At 42.3% G+C, this 27,975-nt stretch overlaps 2 protein-coding genes across 3 annotated transcripts; one reads left to right on the plus strand and one right to left on the minus strand.

Moving 5' to 3' along the window:
- Nucleotides 1–141: 141 nt before the first annotated feature.
- Nucleotides 142–3,251, minus strand: gpx1a (glutathione peroxidase 1a). The gene is made up of 4 exons (XM_057031242.1): nucleotides 2,923–3,251; nucleotides 1,287–2,504; nucleotides 676–758; nucleotides 142–591 (listed from the first exon to the last, which is right to left on the minus strand). Exons 1-2 carry the CDS (start codon nucleotides 3,145–3,147, stop codon nucleotides 2,154–2,156), a joined length of 576 nt encoding a protein of 191 aa, XP_056887222.1. The 5' UTR covers nucleotides 3,148–3,251; the 3' UTR covers nucleotides 142–591; nucleotides 676–758; nucleotides 1,287–2,153.
- A 3,107-nt stretch (nucleotides 3,252–6,358) lies between these two features.
- On the plus strand, nucleotides 6,359–27,972 carry LOC130524798 (testis-expressed protein 264-like). 2 transcript variants are annotated; one of them, XM_057031236.1, is made up of 6 exons: nucleotides 6,359–6,779; nucleotides 10,742–10,957; nucleotides 20,785–20,950; nucleotides 26,607–26,880; nucleotides 27,329–27,374; nucleotides 27,434–27,972. In XM_057031236.1, the coding sequence occupies exons 1-6, from the start codon at nucleotides 6,525–6,527 to the stop codon at nucleotides 27,557–27,559; spliced, it is 1,083 nt and encodes a 360-aa protein (XP_056887216.1). In that variant the 5' UTR covers nucleotides 6,359–6,524; the 3' UTR covers nucleotides 27,560–27,972. The 2 variants fall into 2 exon arrangements, with proteins under 2 accessions (XP_056887216.1, XP_056887218.1); XM_057031238.1 differs by having other exon boundaries at nucleotides 27,329–27,972.
- The last annotated feature ends 3 nt before the right edge of the window (nucleotides 27,973–27,975 follow it).

A 27,975-nucleotide genomic window follows, 5' to 3' on the forward strand; every position in this document is an offset into this window, starting at 1 on the left:
GCACTCCAATGTATAATAGGTTATTGCAACTGTTACCGAAACAGTTCTTTGATGATTTTGCTAATGTAATATTTATCCATCCTATCAATACTTGACTAATTTCCAAACTGATATAAATAAGAATTTCAATTTGACATAATGTTACGATAACATATAACTTGTTTATTATTACAGTAGTTGAATCATGAAACATCAGCAGAAGGGTCACTGTACAAGGAGGGTTAGAGAGGACAAATACGTTATTACAAAGATGTTGCTGTAATGACGCTGGATACAACACTTGTGGTCGACAGGTTGCGTGATTCTAAATCTAATATATAACTTAACAATATCTTAATAAACAATAATGGGTTCAGTTAATTTGTGATATTGATCCTGTAAGTCATTGGCATCCAAGGTTGAACCATAACATTTATACAAATACATGAAATCAAAACACAAAATCCAGATATATAATATAAAAATGGTCCACTCGGTCCAGAAATGGAGGGTGGAATCCATCACAATTAGGTCAAATGAAGATGAGGATGGGCTAGTAACACAGGGATGTACAGGGCGTTCATTCTAGGTCAATGTCTCTCCTTTTGTCACCTGTAATGAAAATACATTGTTGCACGTTGGTTATTCAAATATTATAGAAAAGAAGATCTTTGCAACACAATGTAAAGCACTTACTCTGGCCTCTATATATTCAATTCTTCTCTCCAAAGCTGTCAGCTTCTCATTGAGCGTAGCCAAACGGGATCGACACGACATATCTAAGTAACCAAGAGAGAGCATTCAGACCTTAACATTCATTGCAGAAATATCGTCTATCACAACAATGTTCATTCCATCAGTCAGATAATGACGTTGCTATAATTTTTATCTGTGAAACGGCATCTAATTTATGTGGGCTTGTGCTAATGCTAACGCACTAGCTGTGGAAAAGGTTTGCGTTAACTGTGAACGACTTGTAGGCAGTAAGGGTGTAAAACCTCGAATATAGATGTATCTTTGACAAAGCGTGCCTTTTAAGTACATCTGATGGCAGAGTAGCGTTACACTCACATTGATACTAAACAGTGACAAGCTGACGGCTAATGATAAAGCTAAACGCTAACTGGGAGTGGCAACTCGAAGCATCCATATCAGGCAACAAGAGTGCTAGCGGAACTAGCCAACATGCTACGGCACGGAATAGCCAGATTTTCCACTGTACCCTGCGTGTCTGTTTAAGATCCTATTAAATTCTTACCGAATGAATTTAGAAAGTCGGCGATTTTTTTAATGCTGCTGGTAATTACTTCTATATACTCTCGATTCGCCCAATCCTGGTGAATTTCCCTTTGCACTGGATCTTCCTGACCAGCCATGTTGGAAATGGCAGCTCGCTGCTGGTGCTGTTGCGTTCACTGCAACCAGGAAGACGGTGGAAAACTGCCCGTCGTTCTTAAATAGGACATTTCGAGTAACTTATAATATAACATTTGTTCAATCAATTCCCCGTCAAGCTAAAAATCTGCAGTAAAATTAGCTTAAAAATGTAAAGGTAGTTTCGCACAAAACCCCAATTATGTGTTTCTAGATGTAAATAGTAAAACATTAAAAAAAACACATTAACATTAATTAAATCCAAATATCAAACTTGAGGAACTGAAATTAGATTTTCCCCAGTTCATTAAAAAGAAAAGTTGGTGTACATCAACGTTTAATTTTTAATTTCTCATAAGAGTGACATGGTTTGCAGCCTGGAAGTGCAAAAAAATAAATAAGAAAAATGGGCAAACTCTTTTATTTAATGGTCAGGTCTTCTATTTTTTTTTTTCCATTGAACCATGTATTCATGCAATGCAAACAAATGACAGTGATGCACTCTTTAACACTGAGTGTTTATTTAAGTTTGTGAGGGAACATATTTGTGATATGAGTTATACACAGAGGTAACGTCAGTCTTTTACATATTTATCAGAATCTCCCCTTACAAAAGGTTTCAAGGAGTGTCTTCATTCAGTAATCAGGCTGAACCTCCCCAGTGTAACGGACTGGAAATATCACAAACATACATGTGCTGCAAGTTAGTTGAAAAACATGATAAAATACCCCACCAAGCTGTTCGCTGATTAACTAATCTGGTTGTGACTGATAATAAAGACGGTCAACCAGGGTCAACCTTACTTGACCCTCTTTAGCAGCTCTTGAATGTCTGCCTCAATGTCGATGGTGAGGAAACTTCGGCTGTAGCGTTTGTAGGGCTCGCCGTCGGGACCAATGAGGAACTTCTCAAAGTTCCAGGAGACATCGTTCCTGTTGACGGGACTCCACATGATAAACTTTGGGTCAGCCATGAGAGCCATGGAATTATCAGAGGGGAATGGGAGTTTTTCCTTCAAATAGACAAACAAGGGGTGGGCATTCTTTCCATTTACGTCCACCTTCTCAAGAAGCTGGAACTTTGGTTCAAAACCACCTCCAGGACGGACATACTTGAGTGAATTAAGGATTTCATCATTCTTGCAGTTCTCCTGTTATGTAAAAAGAGTATAAATTACATATTGCATCATCCCCTTGCAAAATGCTGAACCATAAACCTAAGCATGCAGGAAGCATGGCAGACGCTTCCACATGAGATGGTATACTAAAAACGGGTAGTATGTATCAAGATATTCATGAAGACATCAAAAATATTGTCTCATAACATCATATGTGCACCGTTTTGAAAAAAATCTCGCAATTAGGGTATATTTTTTAAAGTAGATTCTATTGAAATTCACGCTCTCTAACCCGGTTGGATGGATAATTGCAAAGTCATGTTGTGTCACGTTGCTTAAATTACACTCGATATAGCGATCAGGGTTTTTTGTTTTTGTCTTTAAACTCTTACTGTCTTGACAGACACTACAATTAAGAAATGTTTGAGGTCCTGCTTAACACATTTCTCACCTGATGTCCAAACTGATTGCAGGGGACACCCAGGATAACGAGGCCCTTGGCGGCGTAGCGGCCGTGGAGCTCGTTCATCTGGGTGTAATCCCTGGCTGTTGTTCCTCAGAGTGACGCCACATTCTCAATGAGAACCACTTTCCCTCTCAGCGCAGAGAAGCTCAGAACTTCACCCGACAGCAGTTTGGCTGTCAGCTCGTAGAACTTTTTCACACTACCAGCCATGGCTAACAATTCTTAACAAATGACGTAAAAAATAGACTTATGGAAAGAAGTTTCCTCCAGCGGCCCAATATCATAGGGACAACCCTCACTTCCTCCAGGGGGCGGGGTCAGAAGTGACCCTTGTTTCTTCAAAGCGTTCCCAACTCCTCAGTAAGGAAGGTTCCTATTGGCTGTGCCAAAAGTCACGAGAAGCCACGAAATTGCGTCATCAGGATCATCATGATTTGCTTTAGATTTAGGTGTTCTTGTTATGATAAAGGAATAATGTCGAGGGATAGACAAAAACAAAACCTTTAATATCTTTGGCATTGCAAATACACTTTCTGCTCATGCTTGATTGTTTGATATTACAATAGGTATCACTTCTCAAAATGGCTTAATTAAATCAACAATAAAAAAAATACTGGTAATAAAAATAGATAGCAACAGTAGTAATAAAAAAATGTCCATCTCATACCCTGATCAATGATTCAAAGCAATGTTTAAAAATAAGCATTTTCAAATTTGTTAATTGTTAAGGAATGATGCATACATGACTTCATTTTGTTTTAATTAAAAGGATTAAAAGTAAAATTGATCCAGAACAAGATCATTTGTCACAGTTGATGGTACTTCCTGCCCTCTGACCCCTCTTCCTTCTTCAGGGGAGTCTCCTCCAGCTCACTTTGTCTGTCCATCCCCTGCAGAGCCTTGGCCTCCCTGATCATTGAGGTCATAGAGCGCTTTCTTGTCTTTTATCTCACTCTCCACCAACTGCTTTTTGAAGAGCTCTTTCAGGTTTCTTTTTCTTTTAATGTCATCTGCAGCTTCTCCTCCAGATTCTGACATTTGTGGTTGCTCTTCTGGAGTTCAGCGTTCTTTGACGGTCAGGAGATACAAAATGTCGCAGAAAGCTTTGGTCCTCATTTGCTTTTTCTTGGTCAGTCTTTGGACCTCCTGGTCATTCTGTTTGAGGAGCTCTTTCAGCTGACTCACTTCTTTGCACCACTTGTCTTCTGAACTCTGGCGATTAAGAGAAGCTTTTGTTTTCTGCCAGTCCTCCTCTGTGTTGAGGCGTTGCTGAAGAGAATCTTCTCTCTTTTGAAGATGCTCTCTTGCCCCATCGTACTGATTTTTGAGATGACAACAGGTTACAGCTTCTTCATATTTTATCTTTAAGAGAGCCAGCTGGTCTTGGAGAGCTTTTATGGGTGGACTTCCTTGGCTCATTTTCTGCAGTTCAAACTCTAATCTGCTGTTTTTATTTTCACTGAAGATGAGTTTCTTCTGAGTGTATCTCTCTCCCCCTGAAGCTGGATCGCATCCTTCCTCTAGTGATCTTTCAGGTCCTTGTCTCTTGTCCCCTGTTCATAATTTCTCTGCCACCTCTTTATATTCCCCATGGCTCTGCTAGACATCTGTAAAGTAAAAGATGTCTTTTAATATGAGAGAGAAGCAAATGTGTGTTTCCTATGCCAAATCTTTAATATAATAATACAAATCTAATTGTCAAATATAATGTTGCATTGACATAATTAATATTCCTTCCTAGATGGAAAATATTTAGAAGAACCAGGACAGAAGGCCATTTATCCCTGCAAATCCTGAACCTTTACAAGAACATCTTAACTAAGTCCTGAGCATAAAGAGTCTGAATACATATGTTGCTACTTTGATTACATCTTCATGAAATTAACAAGAACTTTTAAAATTCTAGTTTTCAATTTTTAAATCTGGAGTATTGTTCACATATTCACTTTTTAATATATGGCTGTATTATAAGAAAACACACACACACACACACACACACACACACACACACACACACCACACACACACACACACACACATATATAAATGTATATATAATTATATTTATTTAAAGTAAAAATACATGAAAGCTTTCTCACTGCACCATATGGTGATAAATTAATTGTGTTTAAAATGCTTCAAAAATCTTACCCTGCTGGCTCCCCTCTCTCTTGTTGCCATGTTGCTGGAAGATAAAATCTGAAATATTCAATAATTCACAAGCAAATGGTGCTTAAACCTTTGCCTCTGCAGGTTGTGTCTCTCTCCTGTCCAGTTCAAGTTCAAAGTGATTTTCCTGAACAGGGCAGTTAGTGTTATAATAAGCACATTTTGCATTTGAATCATAACAGTTATTGTTATGCACTCTTAAATGTATCCAAACAAGGCTGGAAAACTCGATTTGTACAGGCAACTCCTGCCCTCTGTTTGTTTTACAAATAAGAATACACAAGTACTGATACAAGTAGATGGGATAGATATTGAAATAGTATATAAAAAGAAGTTTAATAAGTGTTGATAAAGTCTCATATAAAACAAGAAGCTTTTCATTTCTGAGTAAAGCAAAACAATTTCTTGACCACAAATCACTCCAAATTACAGATTTTATGTTTTACTCAAAATATAATCAACCATATTGCAGAAAAGAGACATTAAAGTTATTCATAATAGAGATCACACAAAATTGCTACCCTTAAAATTAAAACTTTAAAATCCATTTTCAAATAGCACAAATCACGTATAAAGCAATAAATAAGATACTTCCTGGAAATATCCAAAAAATAATCTGAAGAGGGTATGTAACTCAAAACATCAGCAAGCACGTACAACAAGAAAAAGTTCTGCTGCTTCTGTTTGTGGGAAAAGGAAAATATTGAGCCCTTTGGTTGATTCATAGTTGATTTCAAATTGTTATTTCTTAGAAATGACATGAATTGTTTTGATTCCATAGAGCTCCCTATGGATATTGTAGTGTTTGGTTATGTATTGCTTTTGCAATTTCAGTTATCTTTCAATAAAATAAACTAATTATTTCTGCATGTTGCATGCCTTCAGGGAGTCTCAAAGTGGGACATACCACCATGTGGTAAATGACTTATTGTTTACCAGTTGCATTATATTAATTCTTAGACACAAACATTATATAAGCGAACTGGCCTGGTTTTTATTCTTTGTTACACACTGGCTGACTGGTGAGAGATCAGGAAATTTATTTATTGTGTTTTTCCTGACTTGACTCAATTAAAAAATAAATGGCGAACATTAAATACAACATAGCTATACAAGAACATACTGCTGACAAATATATAATTAGTGCTCTGAAATATTTACACCAGCATAAAATATGCTAATAGGGCTCATGTAGGATCTTATTTCAAAGAAATGTCACCCCTTCGAGCGGCAGAAATGGAACATTCCAGGAAGTCCGGCAAGAAAAATCGTGTGCATCTACTGTATACATTTATTGAAAAAGAAACCTTAGTCCTAAACTAGGAAATCTATATTTTAAATGGTGTAGCCTAGACGAAAACATCCTTGGTTGTTTACTAACCAAAAAGAATACCAGTTTTACGCGTTCGTGATCGAAGATGTCAGACTGGTTGATTCCGTGTGTAGTAATTAGCTCGGTGTTCACTGCTATAACAGTAGTTGCTCATCTTTTATATTCGAACTTCGTTTCAGGGATCAATGTCCTAACCGGCTGCCCACCAATAAAGAAGTTTACTTTTGCCTATATAGTCAAAGAAGGATCATACAGAACAACTGGGCAACTTTTTAAAGAGTCTCACAGTATTGGACCAAAGCTTCCACAGGTTGCTGTATTTTATGATGACCCTAAGAAGGTAACCCACAGCTCTCTTAAAGTAGTTGCCATTTAATTTTTTTTGAGCCCACATTATTTAATGATTTCATTCAAATATAATTGCGGACGAGAATAAATAGGATGTTTTTGCATACACCGATAGATGGCGGTATTGGCGCATTGATGCCCAACATGAATTATGTGTTACCAAAGCAATAAATATCAGTGAAGTTATTCTGTTAACCTATATTACACGTTTGTTGACAGAGTTCTAAATTTATAAGTCATGTTCAAACTAATCTTTTCCCAAATATACCTTAAAAGTGTAATAGTGTTGCAAATTCTTCAGTATGTTGCATTGCAAGACAAGTTGTCATTTTTATGAAATAATTGCCTTTTAGGAGGTTTATTTTACAATTGCTGTGATCAAGTGTTTGCACTACCATCTGTGCATTATAGCAGAGCGATTTCCTCAACTGATGATGTGGTAATAATGTGTCATGAAGATGTTGAGAGGGTGGACAGCTGCAGTGGAATTTAGGTAATGGGGAGTGTGCATATTCACTGGTCAATTATTCAACACCAGTCTTTTAATTCACCCTCTAACAGCAAAACAATCATATTCTTTTAAGAATCTACAGCAGAAAATGAAAATTTATAAGATGATCTTTTCTTTTGGTATAATGTTTCCTATAAGAAGAGATGGAAAACAGGGCCTGTGTAGTATGTGGATATCAATCATCAATTCCTGATTAAGAATTTCAATAAAATATGACAAAAGGTACGTTTTCTGCATGTTGATGAAAGCTCCAACTCAATGAGAAAGCTTACCGGTAAATATCCAAAGAGCACAGGCTCCCATGATAAACAAAATCACAATAGTGAGTAGGCTCTCTCTGACGTGCTTTTCACAGCGTTCCACCGTGTGAACTCATCTTTGGCAGCATCTCCGTTTCTATAAGCAGCAGGATATAAGATCTTCTGGGACTGATCTGCTGATACCTAATCCAGGAAACATTCTGGGACCTCAAATACATGTGGTGCCAGTTCCCATTTTTTAAGCGAGTCTGTGTGAGCTGTTTATTTTAAATAGACCCATGGAAAAGAGAGGGGGCCGCAACAGAAAGTTGCACCTTGCAATTAAGTGCTGTCTGTGGAGGGTCTGGAGGGTCAGATTAACAGTTTTAAACCTCACTCATTAGAAGGTTTACAGGTACATAAAGAAGAATTTTATATTATCTCTGTAGTGGGCTGCAAGCTTTTGGTCACGAGAGAAGAGTTAATCTAGGAATGGAAACGGAGGGTGTTGCATGACTAATGATAATCAGTAGACAAGTCTTCAAGATAATTGGCAGGAAAAAAAACAGCTATTAAAATCACTAATAAGCCAAAACACTCAGTTCTGTTGAATTCAGGAGTTGAGATAACAATTTTTGGAAACAAGGTTTTGAGACTTTTTCATTTACTGTTGTGTTTTCAGATGAAAACAGGAAAACACGGTCAGATCACACTAAGATAGGGTTTATGTCAAGGCAGTGCACATCAAACATGACAAGTATGCAGGAGTTTCTTCCTGACACAGAAAAGCACACTAGATTTCCACTGTTTATGCTCGATCTGGGCACCGTGTTCATGTTTTGATTTGAAAGAAATACAAAGTCATCATAAAGGGTCAACAAAGCCCTTCAAATACAAATGACCATGTTTCTGCTACAGTCCTCCGATAATTTCATAACAATATTGTTGCGTGCTCCCCTGCAAACAGTTAAAGCACTAGAAATACTTTCTGATTCCATGTGATTCAAACATTAATTCAACTATTAACCCAGCACTGTCTTCTATATCTTAGGATTGGCCATTAAATTAATATTTACTGTGACAACGGAGGGTTGATCTCTTCAGTCTGTTACTAGTTATTTTACTAAAGCATGTGTGCAATGTGTCTCGGCTCTGCTACATAAATATTCAACCATCCAGATATTTAATCTGCTTCAAGCAATATTGCATATGCCAGTACAGAAAACTAGAACATCATTGCTATTTCAACCATTTGAAGCAGAATTCTGCCTTTGTTGTATGCAGATTGTCCACATTGACTTAAATCTGTGGCAGCCTGATAGACAACAGTTGGCTGGAATGTGAGGCAGAGTTCAGTGGTGACCTCTTCCCAGCTCGGCTTCAAAACCCCTTTGTTATTCCTCATCCTCATCCCCAAGCCAGCAATTAGGCTAGCATCGAGTCCTCGACCCTCTGCACGGTAACAGCCAAGTCCTGATCTCAGTTAAAATAATTGGCGTAATGATCTTGGTTCATTAGCATCTGAACCTAAGGATGCAATTCCGCGCTGGGATTCTCTCTCAGATGGAGGCACCATGCCTGGTGTCTCAATAGTGAGATTCCCTCTACCGACATTTGCGGCGAGAATTATCAAAAGTACAGATCATGTAAGGTTTCTACTAGCCAAATATGGGTTTTGTAATTTTAGTTGTTTGCTTCCTGCAAGGCGACAACAGACAGTTAAGCCACAATTAGGCTGGTCTACAATTGGTTGCCATGGGTACGGCGCTGGAACAGATCTGTCTGCCTTTCCGCACAGTGAGCACATTGTGGATCTACTCCACTAAGCCCATCTCCTCCACCAGCCTCATCAAGGTTTCCGAGTCAGTGCCTTCGTGTCACCTCTGCGTGATGGACACAAGGTGGCGATAATGCCAGAATCTCGTAAAAAAAACATCAATTGGTGTTGGCGGTATCATTTTCGCTCGTTGGATTTTAGCTTGTCCAATAAAAACGTCACGTCCGTGGCAGCTGTGGGAGGTCTCTGATCAGCATGTGTGCGTATTGTTTGAATATTTGTCCTGTGTGATGAAATAGCAGAAAACCAAAACGCAAAGCATCACCGCCGATGTTATGTCACAGCCTCAGTCCCTTCAGTCGAAATCCAAACCCTTGTTTTTGCGTCAGATGAGTTGAGAGCGTCTGAAATCGGCATCAAAGGTGACACATGTGTCTGTTGGTGAGTGTAAAGAGGAGACGCTAAGACGGTGGACAGAAGCTCGTGCATTTGGCAGCACTTCCTTGTTTTGGAGTCTCCATGCAGAGCTCTGCCATGATGATTAATAATTCTGCTTGGCTCAGATGTCCCACTGTGAGCCCCCAAAATATCCAGTGTCAAAAAAAATGTCCTTATGTGCGAAGCATTCCAAATATATTCACCGCTCTAACAAGGAGATATTAGGGAGGAGACATTAGCTGAAGGTCACCAATATAGAAGTAATTGATCATTTTGTCACCACTGGAGAGGGATTATTCAATTTTGTTAAATCTTCCCTTTTTTTGTAAATCTTTATTAAATTTGGCCTCTATTGGCCTTTTACTGAGACTCCAAAACATCACATCTGCCTGGAATGCTCGTAAAATAGTTCCCCGAAAGTTACGTGAGCTCTTTTCCTTTAAATTCAAATTCACATTCTTTAAGTCGCCAGATTCTAAGGAAGGAAAGGAGCTCACACACTGTGCTGGAAAGACAGCCTTGGTGGTTTTTATGAAACAAATTGGAGCGTTCTCGCTTATTCAGTACACAAGGCTTCAGTTGTGCACAGCTCAGCACAGTGGGGAACAAGTCTTGCACCTCAAAAGAGCGTCTCCTTTTCCCTCTCTCTTTCTTTTTTAATGGGCAGTGGAATGGGGGAAAAGAACGCTTTCCAATTCAAGAAAACTGATGATCTTATTTTTTCTTCAAATTCGGAATAAGGGCTGACTTCAGAAGGGAGATCCTTTATTTTATCCCATCTTTAATGTTTGCACGTTGTTGACAGGAAGCTCAGCAATCCTGACAGCATTAATCTACCTGTTGTCATCCCAAAGGATCTGAACTCACTAATGGCATTATGCGGGCTCATAATGGAATACTATAACAGTTATTCAATATGGGCAATAATCCTTCTGCATTTCTGCCCCCTCCTCACTATTATTTGTTTATCTGCTCGTCCCTGTTCGCAGGGGCCGCGGTGTCGTTATGCCGTCGGCAGGATTTTGAGCGAGGGAGAAGACAAGGCCGACGAGGAGCTCCTCAAACGCTGCGGGGATTCGGGCTTTAACGTCTTCTCTTTCCCTGAAGCCACGCACGTGGTCACTACCTCGCTCCCCCACAGGACGGTGTTCTCGGTCCCTGTGGGAGTAGGAAGAGTTTACCCAAAGCTACAGCATTACATCAAGGTACCCACTGACCCTTTACTGCCACTGTGGCTGCTTCTGTCCACTCTTCTTAATCACTCAGTCACATAAATGTAGCCACAACAGTAACCTCTCAAAGGTCACAAAGGGTTTTGACCTCTGTAGCTTAAAATATCTTTCCTGCATGCATTAAACCTTATGTAAATGATCAATATCCAACCCTGTGTACGTCACACACACACGTGAGTCACAGTGTGTTTTCAAACTAAGCAAATTTAAATCTGTGAAAAAAAAAAGCATGAGGTGTTTTTTTCCCCCTCTCAACACTTTCTCAACTTCCTCTGAAGTTCATAGGTGTGTACAGCTGGAAGAGATTCATGGCGGAAAAGTAGGTGTGAAGTCAAGACAATGGCGTCAAAAGACGCGCGGTCTCCATGAGAGCTTCCCTGTTGATGCTGGGAAAGTGAGTCATACTGTCGGGCACGTGGTTTGGTGGATGCGGTTTAATTACGCAGCGCGTTCAAAACAGGTGGCGACACCACAGGTCGTCTCAATCACTCAGCGTCGGCTGGAAGAACGTGCGAGTGTGTCCTGTCTGGCCGCCTCTGCCATCTGCTTCGGTGCTGTTTGAATCTGGCTCTGCAGTCACTCTTAACCTGTCTGAAAGGTCAGCCCGAAACAAACTTTATCCACTTGCTAACATTGATTCTGAACTCGGCTACAAGGTTAGAATATGCTAATTGCAGTAGCCGGTGCTGATTCTGCGGGTAGCATGTGGGTGGCTGTCTGTCCTCTTCCATTATTTCCCCTCTAGCTATTAATGATTTAAATGACTGACGGGGGAAAAAAGGTGGTGACATTTATGTTCTTATTGACCTGTACGGAAGGAAAGCCCGGAAAAGCTTAGCGCTATTAGAACTAATTCATAAGCAGAAGCACAAAATTAGATTTGTGTTCTCTTTAGAAATCCAGGAAGTTGCAGCGTAACTTAACATATAGGCGATGTCACAAAAGATGGATAAGAATAGACTGACCTTTTGTAATAAGATCAATAATAATGCGTAAGAATACAAGTTCAGTTTGCACACGAGCAACCTCTCGTTTCAAAGAAGTTTCCCCTTTCTTTGCTCGGTGCTGATGGCTGACAGTTCAACTATCCCAAGTGGCGAGACCTTTACAAGCTTCCTCATCAGCATTTCGGATGGCCCGTCACGGCCGAATGATTTCCATCCAGCACTTTGAGCCGATGCCCCACGGTTGGCCATGATATTTGCCCACTCACACCATCGATCGGTTCCAGTTTTTTTTGTTTTTTTATTTGGAAAAGGCGGGGGATACATCACACACCCCTTAAGACCTTGAGTTTTATTTCAAGCACAGTCGCCAGGCCTTGAGAATGGATCGGGCACGAGGTGGAGCTGATAACTCTGCTGACATTCAGCGAGATCTTAAGGCAGACGATGGAGCATTTGTTGGCTCGAGGGCACAGAAGTTTCTTGCCAGCACAGAGGTTTGGGCTTGAATATAAAATGCCTTTTTCTTTTGTTCCGTATAAATGTCCCGTTTTAGCAGCTACAGTAATGGGGAAATCATACATTCCCCCCCCTCAGCTCAGTAGGAAATGTAGCTGTTTTTGGGGTGGGAGGCACTGCCCTTCACAGTTTGTATGGGTCTACATGAGAGCGATGCAAAGCAGTGCACAGATGGCAGTCCACAGGGCCGGCTAATGGTGACGTACATACAGAAAAGGTCAGAAAAGGTTGTGTGGATTACTTGCTGGACAAAGCAGTGCTGGCAGTTACCACTGGCTTGATTTAATTGTTATTCAGTTAGTTTTTATGTTGTGAAATATAGTGAAGGAGCTCAGATTGAATAAATTCCAAGCCCGTTAGCTTGATAGCCTTGCTCTGTTTGAGTTGCGATGGTGAATATTCTGTTATTTCTACCTGTGTTTGGTGTAAATACAGTTAATGTGTGTTTTATTTTCTTCCCATCTTTGATTTAACAGGTTTTGTTTTAGCCCATTTAAATAAAACAGTAGGCGCACTCATATTTTAAGAAGGTTCTGCTTTAAGTTTCGGCCTCAGAATGTTCTCTCCATTTCTCCCTCAGTCTAAAAATCACAACTGAAAACTCTGAGGTGTGAGTACTTACGTGAATAGTGCGAGCATTTTCAATTAGGTCTAATTTCATTTCACAATGTCCTGAATGGACTATAATGAACCATCTCCGCTCATTTCTGTACAGTCTCTTCATTATATGATATTATTACACATAATCAGCCGGCATCCTTTGACAGATGTGCTGTGTGTGACCAAGCAAGCTGCTGTTTCCCACAGGAGCCTTGTCAAACCTTCAAATGCGACTTTCATCCTTCTGCAATTGGGAACCTACTGTTGGTGTTAAATGTCGCATCTACATATGATTGATCAGATTTAAACTTTATCTTCTACTGCAGTGTCGCTCCCGATCAAGATCAGCCGCTGGGGGTTGTTTACAGTTTAAGATCTGCAGATATTTTTAGATATGGAATAAATCGCACATGCCCACAGCCATTTTACCATTTTTCATCAGTCAGGATGTGCAGATTGAGCTTGGTGTTTTAGTGATCATTTTAGGAGGGCTTTTAACTTGCCCGGTAGTTTGCAGGGCTGGCAGTAGTCACCCTCCAAACTGCCTCTGCTATTGAATAAATCGCAGCTTTCCTCCAAAAAATTGCACAAAAGTGCACCTGTACTGTCCGAGTAGTTAGATTCGAACCTGGATAACCCAATCCCCAAAGGACCCCCACAGGATGCCCCCAGAAGTACAAGAAAGACAGCATACAGTTCTGTCTCTGGGAAACTCACTTTATTAGGTAGCCAATCAGCCTATCACATGGCCGCAGATCAATGCATTCAGCCTTGGAGACATGGTCGAGACAAATCGCTGAATTTCAAACGGAGCATCAGGACGGGGAGGAGAGGGGGTTTAAGTGACTTTGAAGGCGGTATGGTTGTTGGTGCCAGACAGGCTCCTCTGAGTATTTCAGAAGCCGCAGCTTCTGAAAATACCCAGTGAGCAGCAGTCGTGTGGACGTAAAGGTCTTGTTGATGTGAGAGGTCGGAGGAGAATGGGCAGACTGGTTCCAGATGATGGACAGGCAACATTATGGCAGATGCAGAAATGCATCACCCAACACATGGAAACCTGAGGAAGTCTCGATTTCAGCTGCAACGCTTAGATGGTCGAGTCAGAATTTGGCGTAAACAGCATGGAAGCATGGATCCATCCTGCCTTGTATCTACGGTTCAGGCTGCTGCTGGTGTAAAGGTGTGGGGGATATTTTCTCGGCACACTTTGGGCCCCTCGGTACCAACTGAGCATTGTTCAAACAGCAGAGTTTTGCTGCTGACCACATCCATCCCTTTATGACCACAGTGGAGCATCTTCCAGGGGGATAATGCACCGTGTCACAAAGCTCAAATCATCTCAAACTGGTCTGTGGAACATCACAATGAGTTCGCTGTCCTCCAGTGGCCTCCACAGTCACCAGATCTCTATCCAATAGAGCCCTTTTGGGGTGTGGCGGAACAGGAGATTCTCATCATAGATGTGCAGCCCCAAAAATTGGTATTATGTCAGCATTATGGATATTGTGGTATTATGGAGCAAAATTCCTCAGGAATGTTTCCAACACCTTGATGAAGGTATGCCACGAAGAATTTAGGCAGTTCTGAAGGCTAAATTGGATCCAACCTTTTATTAGCACACTGTACCTAATAAAGTGACCACTGAGTGAATATGTTGGTTACAAGTCCGACAGCTCCGTCACAGCCGTTGTTAAGATTGAAATGCAAATTAAAGGAATTTTCTCCAGTGCTCTCTGGAGGGATCCTCTGAAAAGCAATCTGAGAGCCAATTTTGAAGCATTCAAGTATGAGAATGACGATAGGGTGGGGGCACCTGACGGTGGTGCAGAGGTTTGGGACCTCAGCCGCCCACCTATAGAGAGTGGAAAGAGATAAAAAATAGGCTTAGGACTTAACTGCTTCGTTCAGCTGGCCGACTTCCAGGCAGCCCGTGTTCATTTGTCAGGGCTGAATGAGTCCGTGTTAAGAACGCTGTCGCTTGAGTGACACCTGGATTGTTTGCAGTGGCAGCGACTACTGTCACTCATTATGTCTTCAGCCCTCTTTTTGTCCTGATTTGGGGCTTTAAAATGAAGTGAATTCTGCAAAGGGCTGAAAACAGGGACTGGCTCCCTTTATCTACTCTTTTTGTGTAGCAATAGGACTCTTAGAAAATATTTGAAAGGACGGTTATATTGAGGAATCACTGTGGTGGATTTACTGTGACATTCCAAATAAGCTTGTAGCACAGCAGAGCGGAATAGATACAGTCGTAATACAGTGACTTTATTGGGTGAAATTTAGAGAAGAAGAGGACAAGAAAGTCCAGGGAAAGAAAATAGTGCTGTTCTTTTCAGCCTGTGTTTTTTGCAGGACTGGATGTGATTCCTTTTTAATGGTTTTCATTTGACATTTTTAGTTTTTGCTACCGGGTAAAAAGTACAAGTTTGATTCAGCTTAGTCAATAATGAAAGTAACAGTGATGACTCAGTGCATCCTCCACTTTGTTAAAGAACTTAAAATGGTCTGAAATACATTCAATATGCAATAGCAGACACAGCGGCATTAGACGTTAGTGCTTCTAAGAACTGTGGGCAGTTTTTAACACTTGTTCCCCCAACGCCTCGCTGTGTCGTCTGTGATGAAGGAGTTCGTGTTGGCGAAACTTCCACCAACGGCAGGTACAGCTGAAGTGAAGCAAGAAGGCAGAGTAATAATATGTAGAAGATGAGTGGTCCAATACCCCTTCGCTGTGTGATTAAAGCCAGTAATACACTGACTAAAGTGGTGGGATGTGCTGTCCGAGGAAATGACATGGGTATTTTTATTAATATTGGCTCTGCAGTCTTTTAGCAGATGTATGTGAGATGGATTTTCTAACAAAGGTCACCATTTCCAGTATGCTTGACTTCTGAATACTTACAAGCAGAGCTCAATTTTGCACAGTGCGTCTTTAGTGTCTTTTAAAGCCTTTTGGATGGTGCTAGATTTGTGCCCGGGCAGAAGAGGAACAATCTTTCATATCATCTCAATGTTGTAAGAGGGCAATTTTAGTCGATGGAGCCACCCGCCATTTGGTTTAATCCCATTTATCAGTTCCAATTTTTTTTCTCTATATGGCCCAAAAAACTGCAGGGTCCTTTGGGTCGAGATAGGAGGGACGGTCTTATGCTTGCGTTATCTGCGGGTGCCGTGCTGCCAAAGAGGACGGTTGTTATGAGCCATCAGTTGAATATTAACCGTCCATGTTGCTCATATCTCAGCCGCATTGACAACAGCATCGCGGGAAGAGGACTCGAGCGTTAATGGATGTTATTTCCATGCACCCTTTGCAACTCTTTGATCTCTGATGAAAATAGCCAGCAAAGGAAATCAAGGATTTTATGTATTTACTGAGATCCACTGGAAGAAAATGTCAAAATGAAAAATGCCGCGCAGAAGAATGAAGTGTGATTAAAGAGACACATTTCTAAAGTTAATAATGGCAGCTACTAAAAGCATCTTTATATGCTATTTACAGTGATGTACTTCTTTATATCCCTAGACTACTATAGAAAGTGTATATCAGTATATATTTAGCAGTATTTCTCTCCTCGCTCTGGTACAACACATGTAGAAGAAGCTCACTTATACAGATTAGAAGTCACAAAAGTTATAAAACTACAGTTCCTGCTGCAACATTCAAGAGCAAAGCTCCAGCGATGTGCTGGCAGGCTGTGGAGGCAAATTATACCTGCAGCAGTGACAGCAGTGGTAAGGCACAGTTTGACTCCCTCCCAACAATATCAGCTGTCTGATTTTCCAGACTGTTACGCATAAAACATCAACTGGGATCATATAGCAAAATGTCCTATTTGCACAATTAATTATTCTTTCTTTCATTGTGCATAACATGAAACATTGCTGGCTATTCTGACATATATATTGTTTATTACATATATTTTACGACTCCGGGCTTTTGGTTTTTTGGGTGGTCTCAACCCACCTGACCACTTCAGTGATGTCATGTGTGCTTCCTGGCAGTGTCTCCAAATCCCGGTATAGTGACAGCAATCCTGGCCACTGTGAAGTGAAAGTGAGATTTTATCTTATATTACAGCGCTTGGACTTTTGTGAAGAGCTCTGTCTGTGCTGACTGCTCTCCAGGCATGTCTGCTGGAATCGGTCCTGATTCGAAACTCCAGATGAAAGTAAAGAGAGCTTTGCAGCAGGACAAAGGAAGATTCCCCTCATAAGAAATGAGGAAAGGCAATTAGAACCAAGTCACTTTAAGGTTGAATTGAGTTTTGTCATCAGCGAACCATCAAACAAGCTATTTCGAGTTTTAGGAAAAAGTTATTAATGGTTTAATCAGTGGCTGGAGCTTGATAGGTCAATTTGGAGAGAATAACTGCAGGAAAGAACAAACGGGCAAATTAAAGTGTTCGAATGAGTTGAACTTGCTTTTTATGAGCTCCTGATGAGTGGTATGTGCTGGAGCTTTAATGGTCGTTCTAAAAGAACCCTTTGCCTGGTTCACACAGGGATGAGAACAGTGGTCTCTGCAGAGGCAGAGGTTGCTGTTTGTGTCCATCTCAAACCGATCGTTTGGCGGCTGAAAAGAAACACTTCCTCAACCCACGCAGCTTGACGCGGCTCCGCTCAGCCATGTGCTTGTTGCTAAAATAGACGGCTGCCCGTCTCAGCAGGGGTCCTTCCTGAGGTTCATGTCTCTTAAAAGGCTCTAAGGAGAGCGACGTGCGAACGGATGAATTTTCTCCTCATGTATTTCCGGACACACATGTCCTAGAGGGTATATAGCCCCCTGATGTAAACAGTGGTTTTCACAATGATTTACGGGCATCAAACTAGAATTAGTATTGATCAGTTTACATATACTATAGGGATAGATCCTGTCACAAATCACCCAACTAGCAGCTTATTTGTGTTGGCACATCGATCAGCTAATTTTGCCTGTTATTAAGGATCTGGTTATGTACAACTTCTTACTTCCTCTCACAACGCCAGTGGAGCTTTAGCAGGAACTCAAAGAACTCGGGGTGTTTTGAGGACACTCTGAGCAGAGCACATATTCTCCCTCATTTAGACTCACCAATTCTTAGTTTGCAAGGTGAATTAAAGTGCACGTGAACCTTTTATGGAAACGTCTAATGTTCCTGACGGATTCTTTCGGCAACTTTACCAGGGTTGTGTTCTAAACTGGGACTTCATTTTGATTCATACTGGTTATGAAAAGGGCAAAGCCTAATTTCCCAGGCCTTTCACACTATAATAATAACATGAAATAAAACTCTATTGCTCTTCAAATGTTGCTGTTCCCCTCCCCTGAAGGCAGAAATTATGACCTTACTATAAAATGTTTACACTGAACTGTTCTGGGAGTAGCCTCCTGGGCAAAGACCGTGATAGCAAAGTATAGAAATGATCAAGCAAAAATCAATAGGTGCACTACTCACAACCCCCCTACCCAATTATAGAAGGCTGCCAGAGACACTTTGTCTCACTGATTCCACTGCTGGACTAATTAGTGGCCTGACCTATGTCCCAGGTCTGCTGTTTATAGGACGCACAGAAGCTGACCTGTCCTCCCTACGAGGCTCACTGGTGTTGCTTGCAGTGGGTGAAGGTAATGGCCTCAGCCTCCCTGTGTGGGCGCGTGAATGGTGAAGGTGCCCAGACCTGACGGCCTAAAATGGCATTTGAAGGTCTCCCATCAAAGCAGGAGAGTCCTTTTTGATTGGAGCTGATAACTTGGACGGTTTTGGCTGGTAAGCAATCAATATCGTGCACTTCTAGAAATGGTTTTAAGCTTTTCATCCTTCCTTGGACAGTTTTTGGGGATAAAGTTGGGACACTGGTGGTGGCAGATCCTGTTTTTGCTGTCCTTCCATCCAGCTCCCCCGAGTGAAGCCACGAAGCTGAAACCATTGGTGGATCAGACCAACTCGGGGATCTAAATCAGCAGATTGTCGCTTCAACATTTTACGAATCTTTGCCAGCGTTCATTCTTTTAACTGCCATTTTTTGGCCAGTTTACGAAGGATATTGGAATCAGATTCAGCTTCCTGTCAGATATCTCCATCAACTACTGTATCATGGTCGCATCCATCCAAACAATGTTTGTAGTGAGACCAACTCAGTCACAGTGTGTCTGTCGTTAAGCATACGCACAGACGGCCCAACCCTTTAAACTGAATATTCATCTCTGCATGAATTAGCATTTCTTGAATCTTTAATTACCTCTATGACCGTCAGTGTTTGCCAAATGTCAGGAGTTCCCACCTCTTCACCTTTTTCCAAGAAGTAGTTCTCATATGTGAATATTCCAGTGCCGATTTGATGCATTTTTTTTCCGAGAACCTGCGCTGTGCGAAGTAGATGAAACAACACAAGTCCCTGCAACAGAAAACTTTTTTGTTTGAGCAAAAGTTTTGTTTTGTTTTAAAAAAAAGCTGCGTTCCGTCAGCCCAGAATTCAAACCAGTCAATCAAATTGCCATTTTATATAATACCCAAGAAGGTTTTCCTGATTCGCCAGGCTGGACTATTTCCATCTAAATGACAAGACCATATGAGCAGGAATGGCCTCACACCGACAGCCTGCAACACGCAGATCCAGATGAGCCGGTAAAGAAAAACAAATGATTCCGAAGGGGGAGTGTGCCAATAATTAATGCGGCGAAAATGCCGAGATTTATAATGTTCTTCCCGCTGATGGCGCGAGAGGAAACGTCACCGCTGTCATAATTAGGCTCCGAAAACAGATGGCGAGAGAGATGACAAGCCCGAGTCTGAAGAGACGCCGCCTGTCTGCTGGAAGGATCCTATCTTATGTCTATCTGCTCAGCCCAGACGCCCGATTATCAGATCCTGCGTGTGATGTTCTCGTTGTACCGTTAAACAGTCCGCCTGTCACCACTCTCCTCGAAACTAGAACGTCAGCATGAGAAACCAGGGGGACTCGGGACTACCCGGATCTGTCAGGAAATGATAACAATCCTAATAGTTTCCAACCTTGCAGGGATATCATGAATTTGACATACATAACAAATTATTTATGCTCCTTATCTGTGATAAAGCTCAAGTACGGCCCAGGTTTGTGGAAGGAGAAAGAGCTCAGGCTGTGAGTACAGAGATCTTTACCACATTAGAACGTGAGCTTATCTCCACATCGGATCGCGTGAAAAAGATTAAGGTGCCTCTACTTCACATCCGACTGCGGTCAAGTGACGCTTAGACCTGTTTTAGCCAGTTGATGCAAGTGATCTCTGCAGCTGATTGGAGATCCTGGAGTGTTGCTCCAGAGTGTTTGCTGACATTGCTTGACATTTAGCATATGCCAGAAGTGTGATAGTAACAGGCGGCGGCTGTGCATGAGCAGAATGACAAAGTATAGGAGATGAAAGGTTAATGAGCCTGAAGAGGCAGCGTGGTCCCCATCGCGCGAAGCTTCCGGAGGAAGTGCGGACGCTGCGCCTTCACGAAGATTGCGGGGGTGCTGTCTGTGAGGTGTGAAGGCGGGTGAAAGAGGTTTGTATTAGTTTAGGGGGTGGGGAGGGTTTCACATGTTATTTTCACTCAGAAGGGTGGGATCACTGGCGAGTCCATGCTTGCATTGAGGTGCTGCAGAATCCATTACAGATGCTGAAGACATCAGCTGTTTATTAAGGGCGGTGCACTAGGGCGTTTGAAAACCTATATGTTGACCTCGTTGATCTGTTTCCACCTTCCCCCCACTCAGATAATTCCTCTCTTTCAGGAGAAGAGGCTGTGCGCACACCCGTTCCTCGAGATCTACAGGGACGGTCAGATCCATTTCATGGCACCACTGGCTCGCCAGGGAGATTTTTATGTCCCCGAAGTCCGGCGGGTAGAAAGGAGGCCGCCGGTAAAGGATGGACTGCAGAGTGACTCAGAAATCTCAGGTATCACCTTCATGCTGCTCAGCACCATCAAATCGATTCTGTTAACACGAAGCACTTCTGAAAACTATCAGTGGAATTTTTTAAGAATGGTTCATCCGAAACCCCAGAATCAATACTGTATTAATAATAATAATTTATTACTGTATTATTGAATTACAAAAACACATTCACATTCAGAGCATCTGTTTCACCACCACTGATCCAAGTTTAACTGTAATTCCGATTGTCTTCTATTGATGCCGGCAAAATGGACCGGACATCTCTTAAGCTGCTAATGAGCTGTCCGGTCCTTGTGTTTACATGATGGGGAAACAAAATTCGTTTTTGTGAATCCAGCAGATGTAATCGTGCCACAGTTGTCCGACTGAAGTCATTTGAAATTGAATTTCTCCGACTAACAGGCCCAGGTTAATCAGTCAGTCCAGCCATGCATGTTAAGAGCAGTTCCACAGAGAGATGGTACAGGGTCGGATGTACTCTGCTCAATAGATTGATTTCCCTCCTTTGTTTGCATCCTCTGACAGGGATGGTCCAATTAAAATTAAATGCTTATTCGTGCTCTAAACGTAGCATAATTGTCCACACCAACAAAGCGACGCACACGCAGACTTTGGGATGCTGAGGTTAGCGAAACGTCGTGGACCCTGTGAGGACTGTGGAGCCTGCAGCGCACCTCAAAAGTGATTAACGTAAGCCGCTGCTGCAGTTGGGTTTCAGTCTGTGTTCCTAACAGCACAGGCAGAATCCTCCACACGCATGGGAGTCTGCAGACTGCAAAGCTGAAGAATTTCCTGGAAGAGCGTAAGGTGCCATTCATTAAAATGAGCACTTGATGCTATTTACTGTTTCACGCTATTGGGTTACAAGCTGTTGAATATTGCTGTACAGTGAGGATTTCACCAGAGGCAACTATTCTCCCACACTCGGCAGTGGGCTTGGTTATCGCCTCCGCCGTCTCTTCGTTTCTCTCCGCGGCGCAGCCTTAGAAAACTGTGATTGACACCTTTGTAGGTGTTAATGAAAGAGCCTTACACTGCAGCCTTTTGTTAGAACCTTGCTGCCACTCACCGTGGGATTGTTGGAAGCCTCGCTGATACTTTGGGACTGAAGACATGGGTGAAAGGCACACAAGCACCTTCAATATGAAGTGGATGTACAAGTTGAGGCGAACAGATTCATCACACCCGTCTCACTTTCACTGATCAGACAGCCCATTAATTATTGATGCTCATATTGACTGATGTAAGGATGATTGATGAGTGGGAAACCAACCAAGAGGAAGAGCCGGGTTACTAAAGGAATTCCCCAAAACCAACAAGAAGAACCAAATGAACATAATAATAAATCTTTGCTTAGAAGTAGAGTAAAAAAATTAGATTCCATGTCCATTAATTGAAGCGGTGATTACTTAAGTGTGCAATCATTTAGGGCTTCCGTGGGAATAGACACATAATGAAACTGATTTTATTGATGCCGATTTACTGTTAAAGAAAAAGGGAAATAAATTGGTTGAAAAAATAAAATAATGTCTAACGGTGCATCTAATGATTTGTTTTCCCCCCTTCACATTGCTTGTTTTTGTTTTAAACACATAACATTGGAGCTAATGTCATTTAGGTCATAATTAGGGATGGCTTATATTTCTGCTCAGTTCTCATATTTCACAGTTCCAGTTTCAAGCTGCTTTTCTCTGTCTGAGCCCCCCCCCCCGGCATTATTAAAATAACCAATTTTGCTTTGAGACACTTGAAATAAAATGCATAAAATTACACCGTCAGTGTGCAAAGGACCGTCACTCATCGCTTTTATTTATCACGTTGCCTTCAACGACTCGCTCCTTTCAAATATAAAACCAATGCAACTCTGGGCTGAAAATCAATATTGCATACAATGAAAAGGGGGGGTTGCGCATTGTGGTTTAATCTGGATGTGTCGGCATGCAGCTCCTCCGCTGCTCTAACCAGCGCTGCATCATAGAACCAATGAAGGGAAGGAGACGAATCCCTAAATAAAATATCGCCACCTTGGACCTGCCTCCCGTAAAAACCATACGACGCGCTGAAGCATCACGGCTCAAATCCAAACCTAACTTGCACCCATCCTGAAGATTCTCTGAGAGCCCCGTTTACAAATGGGGAGTTTTTCATCCGTCAGGGATGCGGAGTTTTGAGTGACGCCTGAGTCCACCAGCGTGAATGATAATGTGACAGGTAGCGATGCTCCCGTCACCGCACCATCAGCTCAGGCAGGCCAGCGGTGCGTTCAGGTCACCACGGGCCTCTTTGGTTCACTGACTCCATCCTATCATCCTCAGCCCCATACTTCCCCATATGGGCCCCGCTCTCTGCTCACGTATGACTTCCTGCGTTGTAAGACGGCAGCTGAAAAATAATCTGTCACCCTCTGACATTTTTCATTCAGGGAGGCACCGCCTGTGTCAAGAGCGCCGCTTTAAAGAACCTGACGTTCACGATCTCGCATCACTTATTACCATATAGTCACACTGCCAGGATCCGTCTGTCTCCGAAATCAAACACAGATGGAGGGCTTTTTAGAACCGATATTTCTCTATTTCTGAAGATCAGCTGGTCAGTTTTGTGTTTCGTTGTGTCTGGAGTGTTGCCATCTTCCCTCCACCAGTCTGTTGTGTCTTTCCCAGTGTCTACTCCCACTGCCCTCCCTCCTCTACCCCAGGGCCCCAGTGTCCTCCACCCGGGTCAAATAGTCCCCTTGTACCCCCGCTTGTCTGCCAAATGGGACCCCCATGAATATAAACTTCCAATAACTGGGAGCCATCGGGAAACTGGAACATTGGATCTGACACGTTTATGTGCACTTCAAAGACTCGCTGTGATCGAAAAACCCTGGTTCTGTTTATTGGATTTCTTTACGTTTCTGTTTGAAATAAAATCAATCTGGTCTCCACTTCAGAATCAGTTCCTACGACTCCCGTTTTTCAGGACTTTTTTTTAACAGATTAACATGCAGAAAGACGTCAGAGTATAGAGGGGCAATCTTTCCCTGCTAGCATCTGAAATTGACCTCCTGTGTGGGTTGCACACCTCACTCAGCTGTCTGAGCTGTCTAAAATGGAGATTGTGTTGGTCAAACCCAGGGAAAATGCACAACCCCCAGCTGTGTCCCGCCACATGGTGCCTCGTGGATTGTTGTGTTGATCTCGCGCTGATACGCTGTAATTATTTTGCTCTAAGATCAGTTGGAGTGTTCTGAAAGGCCGTCTCTCCAGCTCATTCCAGTAAAGTTCAAGCGTCACTGTGATGAGTTTAGAGGATGATGCCTGGGGGCAGTGCTAAACTCCAACCCTCCAATCAGAGACAGTTTTCACCTCAAATGAAATAAAAAAAAAATGAAGACATCATACCTCATGTGCATCAGACCAAATGAGATTTCTCCCCCATGAGCTGATTGAATTTTGCGACTTGCTTTAGGCTTTAAACCGCAGCAGAAAAAACCAACAGGAGGCCAAACTAGTTGATCTTTTCGGGCTCAGCGCGCTGAGTTCCAATGGTTTATTTCATTTCTTGCTCGGCTCAATCAGTCACACACATGACGTGAAAGCGAATGAATCAGCAAAAGCTTGTGGCTAGAATTCCCAATGCGTTTCTGTCTATAAATAGATGGTCCGTCTGCATAGCGAAAAAAAGAAAAAAAAGATTCACAAGGGTTTTAAGGGACTGTCAGTTAATTAACCATTTGTTTGTCTGCATCTAATCACTCAATAATACATAAATCAGGTGACCAACATTTATGTTCGGGGGGCTTTGGAACATGAAGATACTTTCTAAGCAGCTGAAGCAGATGTTTCAGCTAAAGCTAAGACTATGAGCATTATGTGCAAACAATTTTGATTGTGCGCCTTCTGCTAACAGCCTCTGTTATCTTTTTGTGAAGGACTGGATACCCCACAGTGGGCGGATGGTCACGAAAAGTCAGGTTTTCATTTGGACTTTCTTTGAGTTTGAATGAGTTTGAACTGTCAGTGCTGCGCTCTTGTCCAAGCTTGTGCGTCTGCTCTGGCCCCCAATCTCATATTCTGTGTCAATAGTCACTTTTTTCCACTTTGATATCTCTCTCCTTCCTCCATGTTGTTAGATTTCCTTAAAAAAAGGTGTCTGAGCAGATTTCAGGCTGGATTTTTGAATATTTAGTTTTCAGCGGAGGTGTTTGTTGTGTTTGGGGATTGAAGTTTCAACGGGAGACCTGACTTTCATGGTCCCTGACCAGCGTCGAATTGTCGCCATTCTTTTTTTTTTTAATCTTTGAAGTTCGTTAAAGAAAAGATGTTTCCCCTCACAGCTTGGAGTCTCCTGAGCCCGTCGCCTGCTCGCTGCTGTATGTTGTCTTTCACTTCAACTCTGTCATGAACCCGCGGGCGCTTCTGTTTGTGTTGAGGCCCTGGTTCGGTGTGGAGTGGGGAGCAGGTTTCAGAAAAACAAACTCGTCTTTTTCAGTTGTCGGGAGAGCAGCACTGCTTAACCACTTGTCGGCTCCTCAGTCTCTGAGCTGAATAAACCCTGTGATTTAATGGATTTGTGAGGCGTAACATTTCAACCAGCCTTTCGCCAATTCTGCCCGTTGTTTCGCATGAAAGGTTAGTTTTCCACGCGTCGGTATCGTAACAGCACTTAACGACGGCTCGATGTGAGATATTGATTTGCCGAGACAGGGAGACAAAGGTCGGCCCTCTTGTCATTAAAATATATCCCATTAACCTGTAAGAAGTAGTAAAAAAACACTGCTGAATTTTGAGTGACGTGTCCTTTAGGACTTTCTAATAATCAAGCGGGGTCTATTTTGAGCTCAGAATTCAGGCAAAGGTGTTGCTGCACATCCCATAGTTCATTAGCAACCACAAAAGGTGCAGCGAGCGTCACGCTCATTCGGGGAAACAGACAGAACTTTTCCGATTCTTTGCTTTTGTGGAGCTGGAATGTTCTCCTGCTCTGTTTGATAATCCACCTTCGGGTCATGGAGCAGCTGATAACTTACCCAGATACAGAAGCGCTGATATTTCCTGCACCTGTGGTTCTCCATCAATACCAGAAGAGTTTTCCAGCCAATATATGAAGGAAAACCTGAGAAACTTTGCTGAAAGCCCGGAGACATCTAAACACTGAAGGCTCCCAAAAGTTATCTGCAATGACTCTTCTCAAGGACCGCCGTGGGGTTTTTCTTCGTACTTTTGTGGAACCACTATTGGGTGAATAAAACCTGATTTGGTCCAGACCTGTTTTCCCGCCTGTGAATTTTAGTGAGCTTGGCATCCTGCCACAGTCGGGTCAAGACAAGCTGCCTCCAGGCTAAGCTAAGATGCTTAACATTATATTCGAGCATGCCGACATTTCAGTTAACTCGCATGATGATGGGCCAAGGGAGAGCTTATTACATTTGGGAATAACTTTTGATCATAAAGCAACCTACTATGTTATGAAACCTTGCATCACCACTTCCTATTTATACATATATACTAAACTATAGGTTTAAGTCACACAATTCGGGAAATAAGCAGCTTGCTTTACAGTTACCACCATCCAGATTTTGGCGAAATCCCCAGTTCTGATTTTTGGGCTGTTTCTCAAGTATTTTGTTTGTAAAAGTCATCTTACCATCTGTGCACCCCCTGCTTGCTTCATAGATGGAGACTGGAGCAGCGAGTGCAGCTCAGGGACGGAGGAGCTCTCGTCAGGCAGCGGAGAGTCGTCAGTGTGGGAGTCCCGGAGCCGCTCCGCATCCGTCCGGCATGAGAAGAACAGAGGCAGAAGTTCAGGGGAAATCACATTTAAAGACCTGAACTGTGAGCAAACTGGAGGGCGGCAGACGGAAAGAGAGGAACGACTTCATAGGAAATCCAACCCGAAGAGCTCAGAGTCTCCTGCTGTTGCGTGGCGGGATGTTGTTGAAGAAGAAGAGTAAATATTGAGCGAGATCTGTGTGTTGTTGGCTTTATACAGTTAATGAATTGTTCAAAAATCCAATATAATGGCCCAAAGCAGTTTTCTCTAACTGTAATGCCTGAACCTCAAAGGTCAATTTCAGGTCTCTCCTCAAAGGGAATCATTGTCAGTATTACTGAGTTCCCATCAGTTCCTGTTGTTTACTTGGATTTGTCTCATTGTTTTAAATTGCAGTAAGTGTACTGATTAGCCTCTTTAGCGTTTAGCCACAGTGTTTCAGACTTGAATTTAATCTGCCTGAGCCTTTTTAAGTCACTCTTCTTGACTCTTTGACGAAGGATTTAAATGATCAGCATTCACTGCTTCCGCTAAAGCGCGCTGCTACACTTGCACCTTTTTAAAAGGGATTTCTTTGAATGCTTTGTGTGACACTGTGATGAGCTTAAATGTTACTTGTTTCCAGGGCCGAGTATGGTCTCACCGTCTTCCTGTGCACTTCCTGGACCACATTTGATGTCTTGTGTGCTACTTTCTCAGCCCTTCTGCTGTCTCTTCAGGCTATTTGAAGTCTGTTTTTCTTTTGTTATCTTTGCTGCAGCCGTGTCATAGAAGACCACCCGATGACCCCCCAGCCTGGAATATATGTCCAGTCTTCTTCAAATCTTTTATCTTCTCACAAACAAGATCACGCTGAGCACCTCTTGGCAGGGTGATCTCAGGGGGTTTGATGTCTAATGAGAGAGAAGGCTCTCTGTGCATTTCAGGCGGGAGTCAAGTGAGAGATGAGCATTCCTGGGTTGTTGTCAGCAGTTGTCTGATCTGTCTTTTATCCCGGGTGCTTGACAATAAAACTGTAATTGCTGGACCGTTGGCTCCGATTCCCTCACGTGGGTTCTGCAAAGGTTGCGCAGCCGAGCCGTCCACCGACTTGAATCCCACGGGAAGATGCGGGTGTTTCATCTCAACTTTAAGCAACGGCCGGCTCACTGACTCACTGCTCGCCCTGATGACGGCAGCAGTTCCACGCCCACGGTGCAGAAATGCAATGATGTTTATGTAATTTCAACTATTGGTTCCATTTTCAAATAAACAATGTGGAAAAAATAAGAC

Source organism: Takifugu flavidus, chromosome 4 (genome assembly GCF_003711565.1).
Source record: "Takifugu flavidus isolate HTHZ2018 chromosome 4, ASM371156v2, whole genome shotgun sequence".
In the NCBI taxonomy this organism is placed as follows: Eukaryota; Metazoa; Chordata; class Actinopteri; order Tetraodontiformes; family Tetraodontidae; genus Takifugu; species Takifugu flavidus.